Below are 26,672 nucleotides of genomic sequence, written 5' to 3'. Positions count from 1 at the left end.
TGGGGCCACTGGCCGATCAAGGTGCTAAAGGAGCACTCAAGGAAGACAAGACCATTGCACAGAAGCTAAATAAATTCTATATATCAGTCTTCACTGCAGAGGATGTGAGGGAGATTCCCACACCTGAGCCATTAGATGACAAATATGAGGCACTATCCCTGATTGGGGTGTCAATAGAGGAGGTTTTGGAACAAATTGGTAAATTAAACAGTAATAAGTCATCGGGACCAGATGGTATTCACACAGGAGTTCTGAAGGAACTCAGATATGAAATTGCAGATCTATTAACCGTGGTATGTAACCTAATGCTTAAATCAGCCTCTGTACCAGATGGCTGGATGATAGCTAATGTAATGCTGATATTTAAAAAAGGCTCCAGAGATGATCCTGGCAAATGCAGACTGGTAAGCCTAACTTCAATACCAGGCAAATTGGTTGAAACTAGAATTATCAGACACATAGATGACCACAATTTGTTGGGGAAGACTCAACATGGCTTTTGCTAAGGGAAAACATGTCTCATCAAGCTATTTGAGTTCTTTGGTGGGGGGGTCAACGAATATGTGGACAAGGGTGATCCAGTTGATACAGTATACTTGGACTTTCAGAAGGCCTTTGGTCCCTCACCAAAGGCTCATCAGCAAAGTAAACAATCATGGGCTAAGAAGAGAGGTCCTCTCATGGATCAATAACTGGGTTAAAAGACAGGAAACAAAAGGTAGGAATAAATGGTCAGTGTTCACAGTGGAGAGAGGTAAGTAGTGGGGTCCCCCAAAGATCTGTATTGGGACCAGTGTTGTTCAATATATTCATTAATGATTTGGAAAAAGGTATAAACAATGAGGTGGCAAAGTTTATAGATGATGTGAAATTACTCAAGATAGTTAAGTCCAAAGCAGACTGCGCAGGGTTACAAAGGGATCTCACCAAACTGGGTGACTGAGCAACAAAATGGCAGATGTAATTCCATGTTGATAAATGCAAAGTAATGCACATTAGAAAACACAATTACAGCTATACATAAAAAATAGTGGGGTCCGAATTATCTGTTACCACTCAAGAAAGATATCTTGGAGTGACTGTGGATAGTTCTTTGAAAACATCAGTCAGTGTGCAGCGGGAGTTCAAAAAGCTAACAGAATGTTAGTAACCATTAGGGAAGGGATAGATAAGACAGCAAATATCATAATGTCACTATATACATCCATGGTATGCCAACACCTTGAATATTGCATACAGTTCAAGTTGCCCCATCTCAAAAAAAAAAAACAAGAATTGAATAAAAGTATAGAGAAGGGCAAAAAGAATTATTGGGGTCTGGAACAGCTTCCATATGTGGAGAGATTAAAAAGACTTGAACTGTTCATTTTAGAAAAGTGACAACTAAGGAGAGATTTTATTGAGGTTTATAAAATCTTGCATGGTATGGAGAAAGTGAATAAGGAAGTGTTATTTACTCCTTCACATAACACATGAACAGGAGGTCACCCAATGAAATTATTGGGCAACAGGTTTAAAACAAACAAGAGGAAGTACTTCATACAATGCACAGTCAACCTCTGGAACTTGTTGCCAAGGGATGTTGTGAAGGCCAAAAGTATAACTGGGTTAAAAAAATAATTAGATGACTTCATGGAGGATAGCTCCATCAATTCTTATTAGCCAAGATAGTCAGGGATGCAACCCCATGTTCTGGGTGTCCCTAACCCTCTGACTGCCAGATACTGGGACTGGACAACAGAGGATGTATCACTCGATTATTGCCCTGTTCTGTTCATTCCCTCTGAATCATCTGGCGTTGGCCACTGTCGAAAGACAGGATACAGGACTACATGGACCATTGGTTTGACGCAGTATGACCGTTCTTATTTTCTTAAGTACTGCATTTTTCAAAGGCAGAACACGAAATAGCACAGCCCAGGGGCATTGCTTTGTCCACATAAAACTGACCATTGAAGGAAAATGGTCACAGTCTGCTGGGTGGACTGGGAGGAGGCGGAAAGCTGACTTAATGTTGCTCTTCTATTTCAAGTGATTGCTCATATCCATTCCAATACAGGTGAGTGCATGCCACCGTGCACTGGTTCCCGGAACTTTTTTCCCCTTAGCAGACCCCGTAGGGTTGGCTCAGGTGCCCCCGGAGTACCACGCTCATGCCACGGTTATGAGGCACCGCCGACCCTACAGGCCCTCAGTTCCTTCTTTCCACCCATGATAGTTGCTGGAACGTCTCTTGCCTCTTGCCTATCGCAAGTAGCATTCCCCTTACTGACTTTGTTAATCATTGTTTGAATAGTTTAGTGTTAAGTAGTTAAAGTTAGTTAGCTTTAGAATAGAAGCCCTTAGGGGCTTAGGGCCGGGCCATGCCCGACTCACCTGGTTTCTGGTCTTGTGCCGCTTGTGGCAAAGCCCTTCCAGTGAGTGACCCTCACGATCGCTGCCTCAAGTGCCTGGGAGAGCAGCATCGGAGGGACAAGTGTAAGATTTGTAAAGCCTGCAAGCCGAGGACTCAGAAGGAGCGGAATATTCGGCTAAAGGCTATTCTGATGGAGGCGGCGCTCCGACTGGCCTCCGAACCGCTGCGTTCCACCTTGGCACCGAGCGTCTCCTCGGTGCGGAGCGCTCCACCAGCACCGGAGTCTACTCGACGCCCATCCCCGGTGCCCAAGAAGAAACGGCGCCAGGACGTGGAGCGCCCATGCTCCCCCACACCGTCTGCACGGCCAGGGTCCAGCCAGGAGATGCACCAGCCACAGCCCGTTGAGCTTGCTCCGGAGTCTGCATCTCCACGCAGAGATCCTCCCCTGACTCCTGGGGGTGGGGGAGCGCCCCTGCAAGGCCTGTCGACACCAGAGGCTTTCCACGCGGCACGGGCCTTGATGGCCATGCCCACACCTCTGTCCCCCCCTCGGCCGAGGGAGAGGGGACTGGTGTCCTGGGGTAAACCTGTGCTGGGTGCCCCCGGTGGATAGTCGAGACTCCCGTCAGGGGTGAAGTCTCCCACCAGATGGCCACGGAGGGTAGAGCGCGACATCTCCTCTCGCAGCTCTGACTCGGAGTAGTCAAGCTCGTCCTCGCCACGGCACCGAGATCGGTCCCCAGCAACGGAGGCATCGCACTCGAGGCGGCACCATTCCAAGACCGCCTCGCACAGTGGGCTCAGTTCCTGCTCCCGCACCCTGGCACTGAGCCCTTCACCAGCACGGCACCAGTCCTGATCTCTGGCGCGAAGCCCGGCACCGAAAGACCCGGCTGCTCCAACCCGTCATCGATCTCGGTCTTCGGAGTTGGGCTTGGCACCAAGACGCCACAGACGGCACCGCTCCTGGTCCCCGAAGGGCAAGCGGCACTGGAAGTCCTCGGTGCCGAGGCAGAGGGCGTCATCATCAAGTTCGTCGGGGCGCACATCCTCCCGTTGGCACCGCTCACAGCGGCACTGACGCTCTTCTACCTCGTCGGGGTCATCAAGAGGCCGGTCCCCAATTAAGAGCAGCAAAAGCCGAAGGCATCGTCGGCACTGGTCAAGCGGCTCCGGGTCCCGCAAAGAAAAGGGCACCCGCCGCCTTCATGATGCTCCACAGCTGGTACTGATGCCGGCACCGGGGTGGCTGCAAGGGCCCTGGCAGTGGCCTTACTGGGGCCCATGGGGGCACAGATGGGACAGGGGAATCTGTCAGTCCCATCCTCAGTGGTGCAGCTGGTGCTCCCCCCCACCAAGCCAACAGGCTAAGGGCCATTCCTCGGAGGAGGAATCAGACCCTGAGGACGGACCCTCCACGGGGCCCCCTCAACAATCCTCCTCCTCTTCCCCAGATGAGGTGGCTGCCAGAGACCACAGGGTGCCCCTCCCAGACTTCAGGGTACATCAGGAGCTTCTGAAAATGGTGGCCTCCAACCTGAACCTAGAACTCAAGGAGCTATCAGTGGAGGAGGATCCCCTCTTCGGGGTTGTTGGGTCAGCAGGACCATCAAGGGTGGCCCTACCTGTACATGATAGGGTCCTTAAGCTGGCCAAGGCCCTGTGGCAAACCCCTGCCTTGGTTGTCCCTACATCCAAGGGTGCCGAGAGGAAAATATTATGTCCCGGCAGAGGGGTTTGAGTTTTTGTTTACACACCTGGCCCTGGGGACTCTGGTGGTGGATGCGGCCAACCAGAGGGACAGGCAAGGTGGCCCAGGCACCACGCCAAAAAACAAAGATAATAAGAAACTTGATTTATTCAGGAGAAAAGTTTACTCCACCGGGGCTTTGCAGCTCAGGATTGTGAACCACCAGGCCTTCCTCGGGCAGTACAATCTTAACCTCTGGGAGTCCATGAGGCGGTTCGCAGAGGGGTTGCCCCAGGACCAAGTGGCAGACTTTGCCACAGTCCTAGAAGAGGGCGTCACGGTGTCAGGGGCAGCGTTGCAAACTGCCAGTGACGCTGCGGACATCGCTAGCAGAGCCATGGCCTCTGCAATAGCCATGAGGCGGTGTTCATGGCTGCAGTCATCAGGGCTATCCCAAGAGGTGAAGCAATATATACAGGACCTGCCCTTCGACGGGGCAGGCCTGTTCTCGGAGAAGACCGACGAGAAGCTGCCCGCTCTTAAGCATTCGCGAGCCACGCTCCATTCTTTGGGACTCTACACTCCCCAGGCCTCGAGACATCAGTCTCAGCCGCAGCCCCAACACCAGGCACAGCCACCCACTAGGCCATTGCCTAGACCAGTGTTTCTCAACCTGGGGTTTTAGAGGGGTCGCAAGTGCAGAGCTGGTATTGGGGGTGGCAAGAAAGGCAATTGCCTGGAGCCACAGGGGCGCCATGAAACTAAGTTACATGCCTCAGCCCCGTGGGGGTGGGACTCAGGCTTCAGGGGTACAGTAGTTTGGAAAGGTTAAGAACCACTGGCCTAGACCCTCTCAGCCCCGTAGGGGCCGAGAAAGGAGCAGGGGGTTCGGACGACATAACCGCTCCAACTCGTCCACAACCTCCCAGCAAGGACCCTCTAAGGGGGGGCCACCCACAAAAAACAATTTTGATGGTGCGCCCAAGGGTGGCACCACTACCTCTCTCCCGGATCCACTCCTTTCATTTGCAGACAAGCTAAGACCGTTCTACGCCGAGTGGCAAAATATCACCTTGGACAGTTGGGTCCTCGGCGTAGTTCTCGGGATATGCCCCTCAGTTCACAGTCTTCCCTCCCCCCCACCCCGTCCCTCTTCAGGGACCCCTCTCACGAGCAACTCCTTTTGCAGGACGTGAATACCCTCCTCCTCCTGGGGGTGGTGGAAGCGGTTCCTCCACAAGAAATAGGGAAGGGATTTTACTCCAGGTATTTTCTCATCGCCAAAGCAAAAGTGGGCCTGAGACCCATATTAGATCTACACCGACTAAACAAATTTATCAAGCATCTCAGGTTTCACATGGTCTCCCTAGCCTCCGTTATCCCCGCTCTAGATCCAGGAGATTGGTATGCCACCCTCGATTTGAAGGATGCATACTTCCATATTTCCATCCTTCCCAGCCACAGGCGCTTCCTCCGGTTTATGGTAGCTGGCTGCCATTATCAATTCTCAGCCTGCCCTTTGGCCTCTCATCCGCCCCCAGGGTATTCACCAAGTGCATGGCGGTAGTGGCGGTCCACTTGCGCTGCAGAGGGGTGCAGATCTTCCCATACCTGGATGACTGGCTGATCAGGGGCAGGTCCATGTCCCATGTTAAGAACAGCCTATCCCTCACCTGTGCGACATGCACCAAACTGGGGCTGCTCATAAATGAGCAGAAGTCCACTCTTACCCCGGTGCAATGCATAGAGTTCATTGGGGCCATCCTGGACACTACCCAGGCCAGAGCCTTCCTCCCACAGCCTCGCTTTGAGGCAATGGCCGTGATAATCGCCCAGCTACACAGGTGCCCCACGACGACAGCCAGGCACTGCCTACAGCTGTTAGGGCACATGGCGGCCTGCATCTATGTGGTGAGGGTGGCTCGCCTCAAACTCAGGCCTCTCCAGGCATGGTTAGTCTCGGTGTATGCATTGAGCAGACACCCCTTGAACAGGGTGGTCATGGTTCCCCCAAGGGTCCTACCCTCACTGAACTTGAGGAGGACTCCCGGGGAGGTGTTGAAAGGAGTTCCTTTCCAGGATCTGGCCCCATCGGTCACCTTGATCACAGACGCTTTGGACATGGGGTGGGAGGTCCACATCAGTGCCGACCTGAGCACCTAGGGGCTGTGGTCAGAGGAGGAGAAGAGGCTCCATATCAATGTACGAGAGCTCAGGGTAGTCCGGTTGGCCTGTAAGGCGTTCCTCAGATTCCTGAGGGGCAGGATGGTTCAGGTCCTGATGGACAATACAGCAGCCATGTTTTACATGAACAGGTACGGGGGAGCGTGCTCCTCAGCTCTCTGCCAGGAGGCCATTCGACTGTGGGAATTCACAGTGAGGCACGACTTTCATTTATCTGCCTCTCACCTCCCGGGGGTCAGGAATGATGAGGCGGACCGCCTCAGCAGGTCGTTTCTACCCCACCACGACTGGTCACTTCACCCGGAAGTGGTGACTTTTATCTTCCGCAAGTGGGTGTTCCCCAACTGGACCTGTTCGTGTCGTCCTGGAACAGGAAGTGCCCGAGGTTCTGCTCGCTCCGGGGTTGCGAGCCGGGCTCCATCTCCAATGCATTCCTCATCGAGTGGAAGGGGACCCTCATGTACACGTTTCCCCCTATTCTGCTCCTACCCAAGGTTCTCTTGAAAATCAAGAGGGACAGAGCAGACGTGATACTGATTGCCCCAGCCTGGCCAAGACAGCATTGGTTCAGTATGCTGCTGGACCTGTCGATCACCCTGCCCGTGGAACTCCTGAGGTGTTACGACCTGCTCTCCCAGGACCAGGGTCACCTGCTCCACCCGGACCTGGACTCCCTCCACCTGACGGCCTGGAGGCTCTGTGGCTGACAGAGGGGGAGAGAGCCTGCTTGGCGTAGGTCCAACAAATTCTGCTGGGCAGCAGAAAACCTACCATTCAGGTGGTGTACCGGGCCAAGTGGAGATGGTTTACCTGCTGAGCGAAGTCCTGGGGCATCCGGCCGAGCTGCTTGCCTATCCAGGTGATCCTCGAGTATCTGTTCCACCTCAAACTCCAGGGCTTGGCGCTGGCCTCCCTGAAAGTCTGCCTGGTGGCTATCTCAGCCTTCCACCAGCCGCTAGAGGGGAGATCCTTATTTTCACACCCCATGTCAGTCAGGTTTCTCAAGGGGGTGGAGAGGCTTTACCTGCAGGTCCGTGACCTGGTGCCTCCCTGGGATCTAAACTTGGTCCTCTCCAGACTAATGGGGCCCTCCTTCAAGCCCATGGCTACATGCCTGCTGCTCGTCCTCTCTTGGAAGGTAGCCTTCCTGGTGGCCATTACCTTGGGTAGGAGGATTTCCAAGATAACAGCTTTGACCTCGGAGCCCCCATACACCGTGTTTTATAAGGACAAGGTGCGATTGAGACCCCATCCAGCTTTCCTGCCTAAGGTGGTCTTCCAGTTCCACTATAACCAAGATATCTTCCTCCCTGTGTTTTTTCCAAAACCGCACGGGTCGGAGGAGGAGTGGAGATGGCACTCGCTAGACGTGAGACGAGCCTTGGCCTACTACATCAAGAGGACACGGCCGTTCCGGAAGTCTACGCAGCTGTTCGTTGCAGTGGCAGACCGGATGAAAGGCTCACCTGTCTCCACCCAGCACATCTCCGCGTGGATCACCGCCTGCATCAAGACCTGCTACGAGCGGGCGAAGGTGCTGCTCCCAGGAGCTGTGACAGCACACTCAACCAGAGCCCAGGCCTCATCTGCGGCCTTCCTGGAGAGGGTGCTCCTGCAGGACATCTGCAAAGCTGCCACCTGGTCGTCGGTGTACACCTTCACGTCCCACTACACCATCGTGCAGCAGGCGAGAGAGGACGTGGGATTTGGCAGAGCCGTGCTGATGAGAGCAGTTCACTGGTAACTCCTACCCACCTCCAAGGTATGGCTTTTTAATCACCTATATTGGAATGGTTATGAGCAATCACTGCAAGTAGAAAACAGGGTTACTTCTCAGTAACTGTTGTACTTCGAGATGTGTTGCTCATATCCATTCCACACCCACCCTCCGTCCCCGCTGTCGGAGTCGGCAGAAAGAAGGGACTGAGGGCCTGTAGGGTTGGCGGTGCCTCATATACCGCGGCATGAGCACGGTACTCCAGGGGGTGCCTGAGCCAACCGTACGGGGTCTGCTAAGGGAAAAAAAGTTCCGGGAACCAGTGCACGGTGACGTGCACTCACCTATATTGGAATGGATATGAGCAACACATCTCGAAGAACAATAGTTACTGGTAAGTAACCCTGTTTTTGCAAGCAAGGCAGCAGGGCCACATGAGCATACCATGTGTACTGATGCATAGCAAACGGTGCACGGCCTGGGGTTGGTTTCCTCATTTACCAGTCCCCCTTTTGGGTACAAGAGGGGGTGAGCGAGGCGATACTCCCCAGGTACTTTCTTTGGGACAAGACCCCATGGAGAAATATGGAGATCACGCAATGGCATTTGCTGGAAAGGACCCACAACCCGGCCCAAATGAATCTCCTTTTGAATCTTGTCCCTGGCTGTGCTCTCCATACCTTTGACAGATCTGAGGTTATTTGCAATTATATGCACCCTCTCCTTATACAGGATCTTGAAACCCTGAACAAAACCCTCCCACAAATATATGGACTTCTCCTTCTTGGAGTAATAATCCCTTAAAAGGGGGGCTAAAACACTCAAGTTAATTGGAGATGTTGCCTTTTTCAGGCATGCTGGCACTGTCCCCATTCCATGCACTCTTGGGCTGCTGCCCATGTCTTCTGAAGAAAGTGCACTTAAAACATGGGTAGCCTGAAGACATGTGCCTGCCTCCACAATGCCCACATTCATGCCATAAGCTACAGTATGCATGAAAACACTTCCCTGTCTCATTGTACTCTCAGTATGAAAGCCTCAGCTGGTCAAGTATCGGTGCCTTGAGCCTAACTCCATTGCTCCTTTCACACCCTGACTTTACCATTACATAGACACAATTGGTGTAAAGGCCTGTTCACAGGTGCCCCTGAACTATGCACTCTGGTCATCGTTCCTGATCAGTTTTACCCCAGTGCAGGGACGGGTTCAGGGTTGCACTCATTCTCTTATATGCCTGAGACTGTAGTGCCATGGGCTATGTGACCAGTGGCTGTAATGCCGGAATTTGTAAGTCTACTGTCTGAGGAGCCAGCAGTTGAAGGGACAGTAGCTTGGTGTGGACCTGGGCATTGGGGAGAGTACCTCTATGCCTGCAGGCATATGGCCTGTTCTATAACCTCCTGTTCATGTTCCGCATGTGCTCTTCTGCGGGCCTAACCCTGAAGCCACCTGGAGCCCAGACCATTGCTCCCACCAGAACTGCCTGCCTGAGACAATATGGTCACACTAGCTGACTAGGGTGAGTGTTCTGAAATCAAACACAACCACTGAGGGGGCCATACCATTGGGGCCTTCCCCTGCTCTCCCATTGGGGCCCAACTGTTTAGGAACTCACACTGTGTCTGACTGTTATTTTCCATGGCTCTGATCTGATGCGAAATGGACTGCATCATCTACGTGAGTTGCCCTATTCTTGGCCACTTAGGACGTGGTTCCCTTCCTGGCCTCTTGCTCTTTTCTGTCTCCTTCCTGACCTTTTTGGTTGCCTCCTGGTCTGGAATAGGCAACACACAGCCCCCTGCACCAACTGGCTAAATGGATCTGTTAGCCCATCCTGCTGCCCTACTGAGTCTTGGTTCCAGCCCTGCAGCTGGCCAGCCATATTATGCCTTACATAATCAAACAGGTTTTGGTCATTGTTAGACTGCTGTTTATGATCCAGCTGCTCTGTTCCTATTTGACTGCTGGAAATCAGCAAACAGGAAGTGTGGTTCTGAGCACAACTCTTATCATGGCTCCAAATCTTGTGCCAAATCCCATAAAACTTCCAACTTACCCTGAAAGTCCTATGAGGGCTGGAAATCTCTCAGGACATTCCTTTTGCTATTTCCCATTGTGGGAGCCACTAAAACCCACCCCTCACTAGGCTGGGAGCCCTCTTCTTTTTGTCAGTAAGTTGCCTCGTGATTTGACAAACTTATCCAAATGGCACATTTGGTTTGTGGTTCAGCCAGTTGCAACAAGCTTATCCATAATTTTTTCTAACATATTATGCATTCAAGAGTTAAATCTGGTTTCTGACTCGACTGATGGAATTGTTTTGATCCTTTTACCAATGATTCAGCATGGTATGCTTCCCTCCCAAGTCACATCTGAACCAATGTCCCATGTGGTGTTGGAGGAGGAGGGTTTTGTTATGTGAAACTAAAGACCTGACTATTTCTGGTCATTTAAAGATCACGCAACACTTTTCACATGTCTAGGATTATTAGTCCTAATATTTTGGTATCGTAACAATCGAAGACAATTGTAATTTTCCCTCTATATTCCCTTGGCAGTTTCAGTTCAGTTCAGTACCTCACTTGTCCAAAGATATTATGTGTTGTTGCTTTGAAACATTGAATTGTTGATTTGTTCTGCTCCAGAAATAGTTACCATTTACTGATAGGTTAAATATTTTTGTAAAGTGCTTTCAGATTCCTCAGGATAAAGACACTATAAAAATGTGAGATGTTTATAATTATTAATAAATGAGGGGTCCAGCTTATGCTGATTCCATAGACTATAACCTGTCATTACTGTAAAAATTTCAAAGATGATTATGAGACCACAGACTGGAACACACTATAGGACTAACAAGATGGGTGCTTCCTTCTGCAGGTGGTGTTCCGAGGAGGGGAAGGAGCTCTGCAGGTTCTGCCTCCCCTGGTTGATGTTATTCCTGAAGCCAGATTGAATTTAGTGATTTACTATCTCCGGCAGGGTAAAGAAATCTCCCTCTGACTCTCTCTTAGATCTAGGGGTTAAAAACTTTTTTTCTTCTATGACACCTATTCATTATCTCACAACTAGCCTTCCTCAAATGGGCCACAGCATTCTTTGCACTGTTTCATCAGTGACCCTGTGGGAAATAAGCTAATGTCTTACATACTTTCCTGGCTTCTGTATGAAGACCATTTGCAAAGGGTTGAACAAATCCACTTCAGCAGAAGATCAGAGACTTTTTTTTTTTTTTTTAAGACTAGTGGAACACTTCCCCTTAAGCCTGCTAAAATGTTAAAAATGTAGACAGGATTGCCACCCAGGCAGTGAAAACTATTTCTGTAAATGTGGCACAAACAGGCTGTGAACCAAAATGACCAGAAACAAGGCTGCAGTTTGTGAAAAAAACCCATCCATTCCACACACATTTGCCAACTGTTAAAGAATTTAGATAGATTGCCCGGGGAAGCAGAAAAGAGTTTTCTGTGTTTCCAAGTCACTTCTGTCTTTGCTTTTGGGCTCCTTTTGTATTTTTTATTTGTGTTTTATTGCTGGTACAGGTTACATTGCCTCTCTGTCCCCACATACTCATCACCACTGTATTTCTCCATTCAGTAGTGGATTGATTGATGGTTTGGTGTTAACTGCAGGAACTCCATATTGGGATATGTTGATCACTTTTCCATCCGTTGACTTCCTTATTCATGGTATTTCATCACCTCTCCATGATTAGTTATTTAGAGCAGTGTACTTTAAAGCAATAAATGTTATCTCCTTTGTCTTTATGGTTCAGTCCCACATATTCTTTTTTTTTTTTTTTTTTTTTTTTGTATTTAAAAGGACGTTGTAATGATGTCGACTACTTCAGCTAGTAACCTTTACTACTTTGTCATCTGGTTGTCTAGAATTGGGACTGTTATACAATGAAAAGTTGTATTGGCATAGCTCCGTCTCTCAGAGGTGTAAAAAATCCATACCTTTGAGCTACGTAGTTAAGCCAGCCTAACCCCAATAAGCAATGCTAGGTTAATGGAAGAATTCTCCTATCAACCTAGCTACCATCTCTTGGGCAGGTGGATTCACTACAGGGATGGGGAACCTGGAGTTTTAGTACGCATAGATGTTTTCTCTTTTCCTATTGCCATAAATGGTTATAGCTCACTTACGGAGAATCTCACTAATATCACTATGCTTATCCACAAGCCCCTTAATTCTCACAAAATATGGCAATTTCACTTGATTTCTCATCAAAGATTTAATACCAGAGATCAGCAGTAAGATGTCATATTAAGACTTCGTTAGTTTTACAAATTGTACTAAAATACAGGTACTAGTGAACCATTAATACTTGTTATAGAAGAGCAAAGTATTTTAAAAAAAATTATTGGCCACATATGTATCTCAGTACCTCATATGAGTATGTGTGGTTTGATTTTTTTTATAATGTTTTAAAGATGTAAAGCGGTATATAAGTATTATACAATGAAATATCATTAAAGTTAAACTATACTTGTCAATGTACCCGAAAAAATATGTTGTTATAGTGTGCCTTAGTTTTTAAAAAAAAAAATCAAATTTACTTGCTTACTAATTATCAGCAATTGGTAATTTATAATGAATCTCCTGGTTATTAGTGTGAATTAGCTTTGACAGGTAATTGTGTGACAAAAGAACCCTATGCCACTATGTACATGTGAGGGGGATGGAGTTAAGATGTTCTATGACTGAATCCTTTATTTAGAAGGATTTCTTTTTTAGTATATAACTTGTGTGTGTGAATTAAATTCTTTAATTAACTTTTGCATTAACAATGCTTTGTGTATGGGAGAATTAGGATCAGATACACCAATTTACCAAATGTTGAGGTATTAATAAAGAAACTGTAAATTCTGTATTCAAAAGCATCTAACCTTGTCTTGCCCTGAGGGAGGAATAAACATGTGGGGGAGACAGGAGGATGAGAGATTTATTATCTTGACCTTCTACTATTGAGAAGTCATCCACTGGACTATGAACAAGAGGCCAAGTGATCTCAGTACTAGGGAAAACATAGTAATGAAGCTATTACTCAACCCATGTTTGTTATACAGGCTCAAAAAAGCCACTACCCGCAAGGTATAAATTTACACTGATTTATAGTCCCTTTACTCCTCCCCTCCTTTATCTATCTGTGATTGGCTAAAGGATGTTGTGGGGGATGAATGGGCTGTCTCAATACAATTCACTGTGGTTTGTCATGCATTGTAACTTCTGGTATTTCAGATGATGTGCAGGAGGCTTATAACCTGATTAAGGACCTGGAACCTACAACTCCACAGGTAATTTGAGGCTTATGGCGTGGTTACATAAAGAGAGAGTTTATTAGTTGGGGTGGAATCTGCCACATCCAAGTCAGTACCCTGAGGATTCAGCCCCTCTAACACTCTGCGTTCATCCTTCCACCACCTTTCACTACTGCTAAAGCTTTGTATGTGTGAAATATAGATCTACATACAAGCACATATTATTTTATTTATCATATTTATTATGATAGTGTGTAGGGGCCAGTGGAAAACAGGGCCTCATTGTGCAAACATAGATGTGCTGTACAAATGTAGAATAAGAGACAATCCCTGCCCCGAAGAGCTTACAGTCTAAATAGACAAGACAGACACAGAGTAGGGGAAAGAGAGAATGTACAAACAGAATCAACAGTGTAATGGTGACAAAAGTAATGTTAATTTTGCAATTTTATTATTTAAATTCTTTCAGTTGGGTTATGTTAGGTGGATAAGCTAGATGGAAAAAGAAAGGAAGAGTGGGGGGCGGGAAGTGTTGGAGCACAGCCAGTCAGCACAGGGGAAGGAAAACTGCTATGTCCTTGGCTCCTGTTTGAACTGCTTTCTGCAGCTGCTGGGCTGACTTGTTCCATCTCTGACTGACACTTCCCAGCATTTTCTTTCTTCACTTGGCTGGGGAGGAAAGGGGAGACTTCATGGGTCCTTGTGAGGAGATGGGGGTGTCCTCTGCATAGGTCTGGGTCTGGGAGGCACTAGGGGAAAGAGGGCCACATTTTACCTTCTCACCCCAATGCAACACTACTTGTTTGAACTGCTTTCTGCAGCTGCTGGGCCAGCTTCAGTCTTGCTTCTCCCTGCATTTTATTTCTCCAGCCCACGTAGACACACATACATCGTGCATTGTATAAATACAGTGGATCTGAACAAGAGAAAATGTCTGTTTTAGACATTGAGGAAGGAGTGCTCTGGAAGATTAGGTGATACAGTGACTAAAACTCCTGAGACCTGCGTACCCCACAACTTACACCATTGTTGACGGTGTTCACCGGCAGTGAATTATGAGTCCTAGTTTTGATAGTGTCAAGGCAGCAACTGATGGCTTTGCCACTCAGATAATGCTGGTCACCCCAAACTCATGTTGATAAAACCTTTTGTCCTCACCACGCCATTATGTTCATGTGTTCTATATCTATTAACTGGTAATGGGGGTGTACTGTAAATGTTATATGAACATGAGTTAAGAATGGCAAACTACAGGCAAATTATGCAGATCATCCTAAATGAGTATCAATTAATCTTTTATACCACACCACAACCATTGGTAATTGTGCATATACCATATATATTACAGAAAAAATGTTTCTTTCTGCCTGTAAAGCCAGGCTCCCTTAGTTATGAGTCCCACTGTGCAGGCTTTTTAAGATAGAGAAATTACAATGAATAAATGTTAGAAAGATCTGAATATTACCTAAAACAGTATTTTCAAAAATAATGTAATTTTTAACATCTGACATTTTAGGACCTTCCACGGCTAGAATCAAATGCTGGTTCCCACAGGCAAAATAGAAATCTTTCTATAGCAAGGGTATAAACTTTTATTTATCCCTGTGGGGACCTTCTATGACTGTAAATCTGTCACTGGTTCTAGACTGAGTGTTATCAAGTCCTGCTCCTCAGTGTTTGGCAGGAAATTCATATTTCAGAGAAAAGAGGAAACATTTCTCTGGTAGGCTTTTTTGAAAAGGTCACTGGAGCTCCTCAGATTAAGAATGATATATCCATCTCCACATGAAGGACTTACGTGTGTGTGTCTGATTTATAAATGCATTCCTCACATACATGCTGGTACTCGCTACGAAGCTGATAATATACAGTATATTCATAAGCATAAGAATGGCCAGACCAGGTCAGACCAATGGTCCATTTAGCCAGTATCCTGTCTTCCAACAGTGGCCAATGTCAGGTGCTTCAGAGGGAATGAATAAAACAGGGCAACGGAATGATCCATCCCCTGTAGTTCAGTCCCAGCTTCTGGCAGTCAGAGGCTTAGGACACTCAGAGCATGGTGTTGTGTCCCTGACCATCTTGGCGACTAGCCTTTATGGATCTATCCTCCATGAACCTATCTAATAAAGCACATGCATTCTGGCAGAATGGTCCAGTGGCCTGTGTGAAATGTGGTGGTTGTCTCAGTCCAGATCCTCTGATTTATTATTGGTAACATACCATTGTGATAATGGGTAAGTTCCACCTCATAAAAACTGTAATCACAATTGGCATTAATTGTCCTCCTGTTGCCATCTCAGCAGAGGGGTTCAAGTACTGCAGAGGCTTCAGAGGTTCCTCTCTCCAGGACAGAGTGGAGGAACTATATAGAGGAGTGTGGAAAAGCTTACAGTGCTTCTGCCCTGGCTGTACCTGACTTATGGACAGAGGACTTCAACCTCCAATGCTGTCAATCTAATATCTTTTACCAACACCAAATTTACTTTTTCATGTTGGTTGAAAGATGCTAGTCTATTTGACAACCCTGGAGACCCAAGTTCTCTTTATCCACAGGGTAGATATAATACTGACAGGGGCAATGCAAACTTCCATACTCTGAGACAGACACACACAGCCTCTTCCCTGGAGGGATTGCCTATACGAATGAAAGGGGAGGTCAGTGTACTTGGGCTCCTCTGCTGCGACTGTAAACAGCAGGACAATTCCTGGCAATTTTGATGGTGGCTTTTATATTGTTGCTGTCTACTTTAGGAGCTTGATTGAGAACCCTAGCTCATATCACACAAACAACTGACTCACCTGCAGGTTTTTGTTTTGGTTTTTTTTGGTCATTATTTATTACACACACTGCTGAAGTGCTGTTGTATATGACTGCTAATAAAATGAAGTTTGAATAGAGTTGGCATGGGCAGGAAGAAAATAATTTCTAAGGTGCCTGCAGCTGTTGTATATCTTCTGAATTCTTTAACTTGTCTTCTCTGATCTTGTTGTTCGTTGCAGGAGTACATACTCAAAGGAGTGGTGAATGCAGCCCTCGGACAGGAAATGGGCTCGGTGAGTAAAACTGCACTGGTGCTCCAGCATTTACATTAGTGCTAGAGGAGAAAGAAATGTGGGGTTTGAAATACAGCTAATGGGAAAGAGGTGGTAGTTTCACACTCAGGTCCCATGCTTTCTGAATCCCTTCATCCTCTCTCTCCATAATTCATAGTCAAGAGTGAGTGAATTGTGAGTTTCTGTTACTAGTCCTGAGACCCATCCAAACTGAACTGAGCCTCTCTACTCTGCTTACAAAAGCCTTGCTCCCTTTTGCAGTGATTACTTATTTTCTTGTTTATTGTATCTCTGTCCCCATCTTCCCCCACCCCCGATATGAGTATTCGCTTTGCTCCACTTCACCCTACCCACTCCCCTTGGAACATGGGTTCATTCTGTATTATGGCACCACTTCATACTCTGGATCTCATGTCATTTGTTTCTCTCCAAGAGGGATCATCTGAAAATTGCTCAGCAGTTCTTCCAGCTGGTTGGAGGATCAGCCAGTGAATGTGGTACGTTTGAAGTTTTCTTCCTCCATTATGTAAACGCTCTTCTTCTGATACTACAGTATATACTGTCCTATAATAGTGCCTATGCAGTTGCTGACTCTCAGCATGTCTAGTGCTAGGCATTGTGTTGCTGTAGTTATGCTGGGAACATTTCTAGCATGTGGGAATATTTCCACACAGTACATCTGTTGTCATATGAATCTGAGGATATGCTGTGAAAAACACATACACACAGTTTTGAGTGTGTTATATACACCTACATTGTTTCAGTTAGAGAAATCAGTTTGTAATAAAACAGCATCTCTATCAATGTAAAATGCTACTTCTATCAAAAACAGTCACATTAACAATATCTGAGCTAGAGATGGGTGCAGTGATACACCAAATGTACAGTACTATCTTCATATAACATATTTTTATCTAAATTACACTATAAGCTCCTTGAGGCAGAGACAGTGTTATACTTTATATAGTTTTTTGTTCAAGGCAGCACATGCTAATGGCATTTGATAAATAGCAACAATAAGAACTCTCAGTGCAGTGTTCCAAATTGTACTATACTGTAATTATAACATACAAGCCATTCTATTGCCTGCGTAAGGTCATTCTCTAATGTTGGATTTTGTATTTGCTTCACTAGATTTAGGATGGGAATTATAGTTTTGCTGCCTTTGTATGAGGGCCCTTCCTTACACAGCGGGTCTAGAAGTCAAAATCCAACACTTCCTTCTATTGCCAGTCCTTGATGGGTTTCCCAGGAGTAAAGAGCCAGTCCCACTAGATTGTCTGTCTGTTTAAGGTCTTATACAGTGCTCTGCATGGAGATATCTAACTGCTTCACAAAATTAGAAAGAAATAATAGTTTGTATTTGTTGAAGTTAGGAAAAACCATGCTTTAGTGTTGTTAGGTTTTTTTTTTTTTTGGAAGGGAGCCACAGAAGTGATTGATAGCACTTACACAAGCCTCTTAACTTACTGGGGATTTTCAAAGATCAATGAACAAACAGAAAAAGCAGAGCACTTTCTCTACTCCCATCCCTGTCTTTCTATGTCTCTCACTCTCCACAGAGATCCCAGGACCAGACAATGGGAAGAGATGGAAAATGTTTAAAAAATTGTCAAGAACAGGGTAGTTTATGAGAATTATGTCAAGTATTCCGCAAAGTCTTACAGGGGTCAGCAGTTAGATCTCTATTGTTTATGCTTAGGTTACTGACTTAGAAAATTAAGAAATACACAGTGAGCAGAGTTAGGGTACGAATCCTTCCCCTCAGGAGCTGTGTACGTCTAGATGAGGTGACTTTTAATTATTGTGTGGCTTCAGAAAAACCCAAGAATCATCCAGTATCTATCAGCCAGCATCTTTCTTTCCTCAGCAATAAAACCTGCCCAAAATCAACAGCATTTCAGCTAGAAAAAAAAGTAACAACAGAATGTTGCTTAAAACTATTGATCACCAATGGCTCATAAACTGGAATTGACATTGCAAATGAGGGTACTAGAGGTTTTAGGGGTTTGGTTTTTGGTTTTGTTTTTTTGGTTTTTTTGGGGGGGGATGGGGTTACTGTCCCTTATACTCCTGACAGTTAAAGCCTGTACTCTGAGTGATCTGTCCCAAAGGCTCATCTTTCATAGCTTAGTGGTGGAAAATGAAACAAGGATCAGATTCCTTGGAGAGAGTAAAAGGAGAACTAGGATGAAGGGGGAAAAATAGTGAATTGCCACATTTTTAACACTTAATAAATGGTGTATCATTTCTGTGGCTGAGCGTAACGCCTAATAAGTACCCAGTTCCCATTAGACAAACTTAATTCTTAGTATGAGTGGAACCTCTAGCCCTCTCAAGTGGCTACTGCTGCCACATCTACAGCTGGTAGCTCTATCTCCTGGAACACACAAATTGCACAGTATGCCAAAATAACAGGGAGTTAGCACCACCTCTTCATATTTGGTAGTTTTAAGACCAAATCTAGCATTTGGTAAAGGAAAAACATCACATCACTTGAAGGAAAAGTTTTTTTTTTTGGACTTCATGTTGCCTTCTATTTGAGTCACTTTAAGTTATGCAAAGTATGGAGCTTCTCAAAATGAGGTTTTTTCCTCTTTCAGTATGAATCACATGGGATGGATTTGGTCTATAAAATCCCAACTTTCCTATTTTATTTCCATGTCATTGTTCAGCATGGAATAGAACTAAGGCAAAGTCACCCATTCACCTCCTGTCATAACAAGGAGTAGGTTCCATGGTAAATCAGGGTTGGTGATAGTGGCACCTAGGAATGGCTATTTTGTGTTCTTTTTATTATCTGTTTAATACCATATTTTATATAGTGATCATCCCAAAGCACTCTATGAACTATCATTATTCAGGAAATATTTCATCCAACACTGGTACTGTACCAGCACAATACTGGTCAGATATTTAATAAAGCACAGGAATGCTACTTATAGCTAAGAACAGGGAGTGAAGAATAATATTCTGTTAAAGTGAAATCATAGATCATTGCACTTTGGCTGTGTAAAATTATATTTTAACATGGAATTTGGACAGAACAGTGGAGCAAACAGACTTTCAAAGTGTGCCATTGAATTTTTTTATGACCACAGTTAGTCAGGGACGCAGCTTGTCTTATCCCAAGATTGCTTATCTAGCAGCACAATATCCTCAAAACAATGCTGGGTCTTTGGTTCATTACTAACTCCAAGAAAAGAATATGCTATTCTGAATTATAGACACTAGGAATGTAAAAATTCTTTTAATTAACAATCCGTTTAAACGTTCCATTTTTAAACACATGATTCCTCACTGCCAGCTGCGACTATCCCCCTCACCCCTACGCATGCAGAGCCACAGCGGGGCATCTCTTGCTCGTAGGGAGCCGAGCCGAGCTCAGCTGCGGCTTTCCTGCTCCCCCCTCCATTTAAACGGTAAGCAGATGTTTAAACATTTAAACATCTGCTTACCGTTTAAACGTTTAGCCTTTTACATCCCTAATAGACACTGCTTCCTGGGGTTTCCTCTGGATGTTTCCCCAAGGACTGATCAGGACCAATTACTTTTTTTAGATGTGATTGATTGGATCATAACCTAAAGTCCTCTTACCTATTACGTGTCTTTATAATAATGGTGAAAATCTCAGTTTAGTTTTGGACTCTTTTTCTTACCTCAGTCACCCACCAAAGAAGAATGAAGCTATTGAACAGGAATGACAAAACTTTCTTGGCAGCTGGCTGACTGTGGAATTCACTGCTGCAGAAGATCAGGATGACCACAAACCTTGCCACCATCACTTCTTCCACTTAGTTTTCCCACAATAACAAAAACTACCAAGAGTGTGAGAGAGAGAAATAGAGTCTTCTTTAGAATTTGTAAGGCCCTCCGATCCTATAGTGATGGGTGAAGTATAATTACCTGAAATAACATGAGTTAGTGAGGTCTGTAATCTTTATGGGGAAAGTGAACTAGGTCTAGTGGGGTATTCAGCTCATCATGTAATGATGGATGGGGACAGGATGGTATGTCTGGCACATATATATGGAAATAACATACAGGATGTTATGGTGTCTGGCCATTAATGGGGAGGTAGTCCAGGTCTCCAACCATTACATGTTGTGTATTTGGAGTTCATAAACCAGTATATAGAATTTTCTAGGGGATAGTTTGCAGGAAGGGAAAAAGGGATGTTTGTGGCTATATTCCGAAAGTTCAATGGGAGGCTGTGTTTTATGAATATGGGTGTTATGATGGGGAAAAACTAGAACTCTAAGATTAATGCACCAGTTGACTGTGTTTTGGAAATGTGTAGTATTAGCCTGAGTTTTATGAGATGTATGGCTATTACTTTAATAAAAAGCAACTTTAAAAAAAAAAAAAAGCTGTTTGGAGGAGAGCATGCTGGATAAGGTAATCTTCTACTAGAAAGTGGAAGATGAGTGGGAATGTGGCTAAAAGAATAAATCTTACTGGAGAATTTCTTGACTTTTGAACATTCTGTTTTTTATAAATTAATGTTCCATTACCTTGATTAATTTATAAAGAAAATATATCCTCAACTTTTACTCTCCTTAAGTATTTCTTTATATTTTGTTTGGATCTTGAATAATAAACTGCTATGAGTTTATGAACTTGAATATCTTGGTGGATGGGGGGGTCTCTTTTGGGTCTCTTTGTGCTGTCCATTGCTCTGAGGAGGAGTGGAAGAACAATGAGGTGTATATAACTTGTTGACCTGATACATGAAGATGCATGTAGTAGTGAGCGTACATGTAAGCAAAAGGCAAATTAAACACACAAGCCAATTTCTGCTCCTAAGTAGATACTAGAATATAATACATAGCAAATTAACATGGGAAGTCAGAGTGTAGAGTAACCACACTACAGCAATCCTACCAGGAAGGACAATAAGATTGGAGTCTGGCTATGGATAGAGGGGAGCAAAAACATACCCATTTTCAGATAGTTTCTTACATTCCCCATTAGTGGACTCAATTTAAACACTCAAGTTGTTGTTGTTTTTACATTCAACCAAAGTGTGTGCATATGTTTCATATAAACACATCACACATAGAGGTGATATCTATGTGTTAAATTGGAGGGCCATGTGATAACACTTTAGATTGGCTCCTAATCTTCTGTCCACTAATCCATATCCCTGGGATTAATTCTAATGTTCCAAGTCCCCCAAACAATTTAAACCTGCTGCTTCATTTAAAAAATAAAAACAAAACTTTTTCCCTTTCCATTCCAAAACTCCTGCCCAAGGTCCAGATACTACCTTCAGCTAGGGATGGATTTTCTATGTTTGAAAACTGACATAATATTGGGGTCAACTTTACATTTGCCCCCTTCATGACTTCTTCAAGGGCACACCCTTAGGTCTCAAGCCTCTAGTTGTACCCATTTTTGGGACAGGAACCAGCGTTCCTCTCCCTCCAGACCCAAATTTTAGAGATGCAGTCCCTTTACAATTCCCTATGCTTATCCCAGCTGGTCTGACTTTATTTCAGCACCTGCAATTCTGCTGTTTCTCAGGGACAATAACAGTTAATCAGTGACCAGCCAGCTTTCACAAAGCACAGTAGGTTTATTTATGACAGAAGCATTACAGAGAAAACACAACATAAAACAATAAACAATCTACATACATGCTAATCGTACCAGGTATTACCCATCATCCACATGAGATCCTAGGTCCATATACAAATTTATCAGTTCTTTGTTCCAGAGTGGGTCTATCCTGAATCAAATCAGGCTGACTCTGTACAATTTGAGACCTTTGTCTTCTAGGCCTCCTGAATCAGGTAAATGAAGTCAATGATACTTCCTCCAGGGGATGTAGCTTCACAGGTCTGGATATCTGCATAACCAGCATTGAGAATTTGCATTAATTGTACACATCCCCCCTCCAAGTGATTTCTGATTGCACAGGAACCTCATCCAGTGAGCCAGGAACACAGAGATACATATAGCGCTTATTGATACAATAGCTGATGGATATCCCCTAAGTCCATAACCTCTGGCTCATCTCAATACAATAGATTTTGAGATTTCCACACTTCCATGGTCTCACATCTGTCACAAAAATACCACAACTTCAAATCCTGTTATCTCTTGTCCCTGCAGGATAAGAAATGGGAGCTATATATGCCTAGTGGATAGAGTACTGGACTGGGACCCAAGAGATGCAGATTCTGTTTGTGGCTCTGTCATTGGCTGTTTGAGTGACCTTGAGCAAATCACCTCACCTCTCTTTGTCTAAGTTTTACCCATCTGTTAAATCGGGACAATGATACTGACCTTTTGTAAAGTGCTTTGAGATCTACTGATGAAAAGCGCTATGTAAGTGTATTGTGTTATTAGTATATCATTGTAAAGGGAGATTAACAGTTTTCCAGTGGGACATAGCACTCTATTTTAGGCCTGGTGTAGAGTTCAATATAGTGGACTTCAAATATGCAAACTTTTTAGGTTTAGAAAAGTTATTTTCTTGCATTATCTGTGGAATTAGGGAAGGATGACAAGATGAACGAGTAGCTATTCTCCATCTATAGTGTAGCCCCCTGTCTGAAAGAGGCAGATTATGCTATTTTCTGGGACTTTGCTGGCAATTTGGGAGGTCGATATCTGAGTTAATTTTCCACTACCACCAATTTTTAAATCTCTGCCTTTTCCTGTTTGTGACTTAGATACAATCCCAGGGAGACAGTGCATGGCCTCCTGCTTCTTTCTGCTCAGGCAGTTTGATGATGTCCTGATCTACCTCAACTCAGTCAAGGTGAGTAGAGCACCTTAACTACTGCTGTATTTACCAGCTGCAGGAGGGCTTATTTTCTCCAGCCTATGTATGCATGATTCCTACTGAGAGAAGAAGAGATCCTACTTGTGTGGGGTGGGAAACCTTCTTTGCGTGCCTGATCTTTTTTCTACATGGTTTATTTTTGTTGGAGAAGTGAAAACAATGGAGAAGTCTTGTATATAATGTTGATACACATAACATCAAGAGGTGTATCTTCAGCTGCAAACTAGCATTCTCTACTGGTTCAGCGACAGGAGCAGCATGCCGGGCTTCTTCCCAATTCAACCAACAGAGGGAACTGATATGTGCATGGAAAAGCCTGACTTTGCCTTTGATTAATTTAGCATGCAAATTGACCAAGTCACTAATAACAGGTTATTTTACTCAGGCAGCTATATAAATTTATTAAAGAAGATGAGATTGGTGAATCTCACACAGAGACATGAGGACTTTATTAGTACTTAAATACATACAAGTATAATATCAATCATAAAAAAGCAAAATAAGTTTAACAGAACAATCCCCTGCATTATGCATTCTCACAACCATTTGGAGACCATCAAAAATATCGGAGGAGGAGAGGATGGAAGGAAAAGTAAGTGGAGAACATCATAAGTGAGATGTGACAATCCAAACTTCCACCATCCTGTCATGCTGATGTGTCCACTAGGGGTTGTTCTGGCAACCCTTTTATACCCTTTTTCCTTATATCCGTCATGCATCCAGTAAACATATTTAGATTGCTTATCAGTCCTTGTCAGTGTGTGGCTTTCTGGGAAATCATAATTGGGGTTCTGATTGCTGACATAAGATATTTGTGTCAATATATTTCTCAATATTTCCAGCACATTAATGTGGTTAACCTGATGGTTACATATACCAAAAATCCCCATAAAATCTGTTATTTTAAGCTTAAACTGCTCTTTTATGATTTATTTGTTTATCACAAGATGCATGTTACTAAATTTTATAATGTTAAGTCAAGCACTTAGGCTAACTATCTAGGTCTCATACTTTTGTAGTGCCTATCACACATAGTTTTAAATTTGTTTTCCCTACTTGCATTACAGCTTTAATTATTTCTATCATCAACATCATTATGCATTTTTAACTTTCTCTAACATATAGGTTATAATTTGATCTTAAACATAAACCTTCCAAAATCAAATCATGAGTCCAAAGTCAATAACCCAATCCATCTAGCACAATGCAATATTGCACACACACATATTTACACTTGTCTGTCTTTTGCATGCCTGAAGGAGCAGCTTCCTGAGCTCGGTGAAGAGTTTGCACATGAGGAGATCTTTCATGGGCCACCCACTAGAGGACAGTAGTGCACTCAGGCACACACACACACGCCCTCCCCCAGACCTTTGATAATTCACTTGGAATGTGTACAAACAGTCCCTGTCGTTTATTTGGTATTATTTATATTATCTCAATATAATGTAGCAGAGTTTGAAGTAACCGTAGAAAAGGGAAGTGGATGAGAAGGAAAGCAAATTAGAAATTAAACATTCAGATGAGATGACTAAAATAAACTCACTAGGAAAATGAAGCTGACAAACAGTGACTGTTGGATTAAAGGGCAGCTAAGGAGTGCCTGAGAAATAGTGTGCTGTACAAAGTCAGTTCCAGAAGTCTGATAACCCAGCCTACAAGTGCTTGAACATTCCCTGCTGACTAAGGCCTGGTGCCAGTTGGCACCATGTCCCTTCATACATTCCAACCCAAGGGTGTGTAGGTTAACCCCTTGTACACCATGCACTGCCAGTGCATTCAAGCAGAAAGAGCTCACAAAAGAGTCTAAATGTCCCAATCTATAGATGATAGATGTGGCCCTAGGCATAGTCTAAACATTAACACGGGCAGGTAAGAGAATAATACTTTGATTCTCCCAAATAAAACAGCCAATAATTTTTAGGCCCTCTCAGCCCTACCACTTTTATCCATGATTTTGTAAACACTTAGAGGCCACGGCAATTTGATTGGATACATGTACCAGGGTACATTTTCTGCTCTAAGAGCCTTGTTTGTACATCTGCTCTTACAATGCTATCTAACTATGTTTATCAGTGCACTCTGGGAAAATCTGGGCAACTACCCTGTAGTGCCTCCACAGGCAATAGACTGGCTGAGGGCATGCAAACAAAGCAGCATCAGCAGCATGTGGAACAATGTACTTTGGGATGTCAGAGAGCTTGGAGGAAGGAGGGCAGGTTAAATTGGTTATATGACTACAACGGAAATGTCCAATCCACATTGTAAAAAAGAGTACTGAACTGGATAAAGGAATCCCACCATTTGCCAGCCTAGAACTCTGGGACTTGGTCTATCTCAGAGAAATTTGGTGCACTTGTAATCACTTGTCTCTCCCACCTTCTTAGTGTCCCCCAAGAATGCATGGAATAAATCACGTCTGCACATGTACATGTTTCCAATGGCATGCAAGTGATCATAATGCTGTTTTGATTAGATATGCTTCAAGCAAAATTAACCACCATGTAGTCTACCTCTATCAGTCTCCTCTAGTGCAGTGCCAATGTGCTCATCAAGAGCAAATAAAATTAGGATGCATAAAGAATGGGATACAGCTTAACATGGAAAAGATTATGCCAATATATTCATTGTTGATACACCCTCCACTGAAATACTGTCTAGTTCTGGTCACTCACTCCATCTCAAAAAGGGGACAGCAGAATTAGAGGGGGTTCTGAGAAGGGTAATGAGAATGATTAGTTCCAGAGGGGTAGCCGTGTTAGTCTGTATACAGCAAAAACAATGAGAGTCCTGTAGCACTTTAAAGACTAACAAATTTAATTTCTGCAGGCATGAGCTTTCGTGGGCTGCAACCCACTTTGTCAGATGCAAGAAATAGAAATCAGATAGGGGGTGTGTGTATATATATATATATATACACATCCAAGGATAAGAAACAACAATGGGGAGGGTAGATGTTAGCAAAGTCCATTCAGTTAGAGTAATTCTATTAGAGAATGATTAGGCACAAATATAAGACAAAGCCCGAATATCAGGATTGTCCCTATAAAATCAGGACATCTGGTCACCCTAAACTGGCCACTCTAAACCAAGATGCAGACTAGATGGACCACTGTTCTAAGCCAGTCTGGCGACTCCTATATTCCAATAGTCCTAATGGTACAAATAATTTTCCCACTACCTCCTACCAGTCGGGTCTTAGGTGGCCTGCCCAATATACTTTTTATGCTTTGTTGCACAGAGGCCAATTTTGCAGGAAGCCACTTAGTTTTACAAAAAGAGCTAAGCATGCTATGGGTCTCATTTGCATTATATTTCCTCAGTAATCACTACCTTCATCAGTAACTGATTTAAAACTGCATGTCTCACAGGATGCCTTGCTATGAGTGTGCCAGCTGGCCTGAGGCCTAGGTGCTGGCACTGATGACCATCTGGGGAAATTTGATCATCTAGGCCAAGATAAGTTCTGGTCATAAGGAACACAGTGTACAACTGGGTGTCTGATCAGCTAGCTGATGTATACATTACTCAGAGCAAGCAGTGTTACGAAAAAATCAAGGGACTTAAGGTCCAGTTCTACAAGACCCAAGATAATAATAGGTTTAGTG

General features: G+C 44.5%; 1 protein-coding gene across 2 annotated transcripts in view; it reads left to right on the top strand.

Annotated features, from left to right (window-relative positions):
* IFT56 (intraflagellar transport 56) overlaps window positions 1–26,672 on the top strand; it is an 81,278-nt gene that overhangs the window by 32,818 nt on the left and 21,788 nt on the right. The window contains exons 9-13 of one of the 2 annotated variants that reach the window (XM_067559653.1): window positions 10,831–10,933; window positions 13,195–13,250; window positions 16,218–16,271; window positions 16,705–16,768; window positions 22,952–23,040. In XM_067559653.1, the coding sequence (XP_067415754.1) occupies window positions 10,831–10,933; window positions 13,195–13,250; window positions 16,218–16,271; window positions 16,705–16,768; window positions 22,952–23,040 (366 nt within the window). Of the gene's footprint in view, window positions 1–10,830; window positions 10,934–13,194; window positions 13,251–16,217; window positions 16,272–16,704; window positions 16,769–19,935; window positions 20,901–22,951; window positions 23,041–26,672 lie in introns of those variants that run through there. The other variant, XM_067559654.1, reaches the window with a different exon arrangement.

The sequence above is a fragment of the Emydura macquarii genome, unplaced genomic scaffold (genome assembly GCF_026122565.2).
Source record: "Emydura macquarii macquarii isolate MOO-44397 ecotype Brisbane River unplaced genomic scaffold, CSIRO-AGI_Emac_v2 contig_2205, whole genome shotgun sequence".
NCBI classification, from domain to species: Eukaryota; Metazoa; Chordata; order Testudines; family Chelidae; genus Emydura; species Emydura macquarii.
Note: the sequence above shows the minus strand (reverse complement) of the source record. Positions and strands in the feature narration are given on the sequence as shown.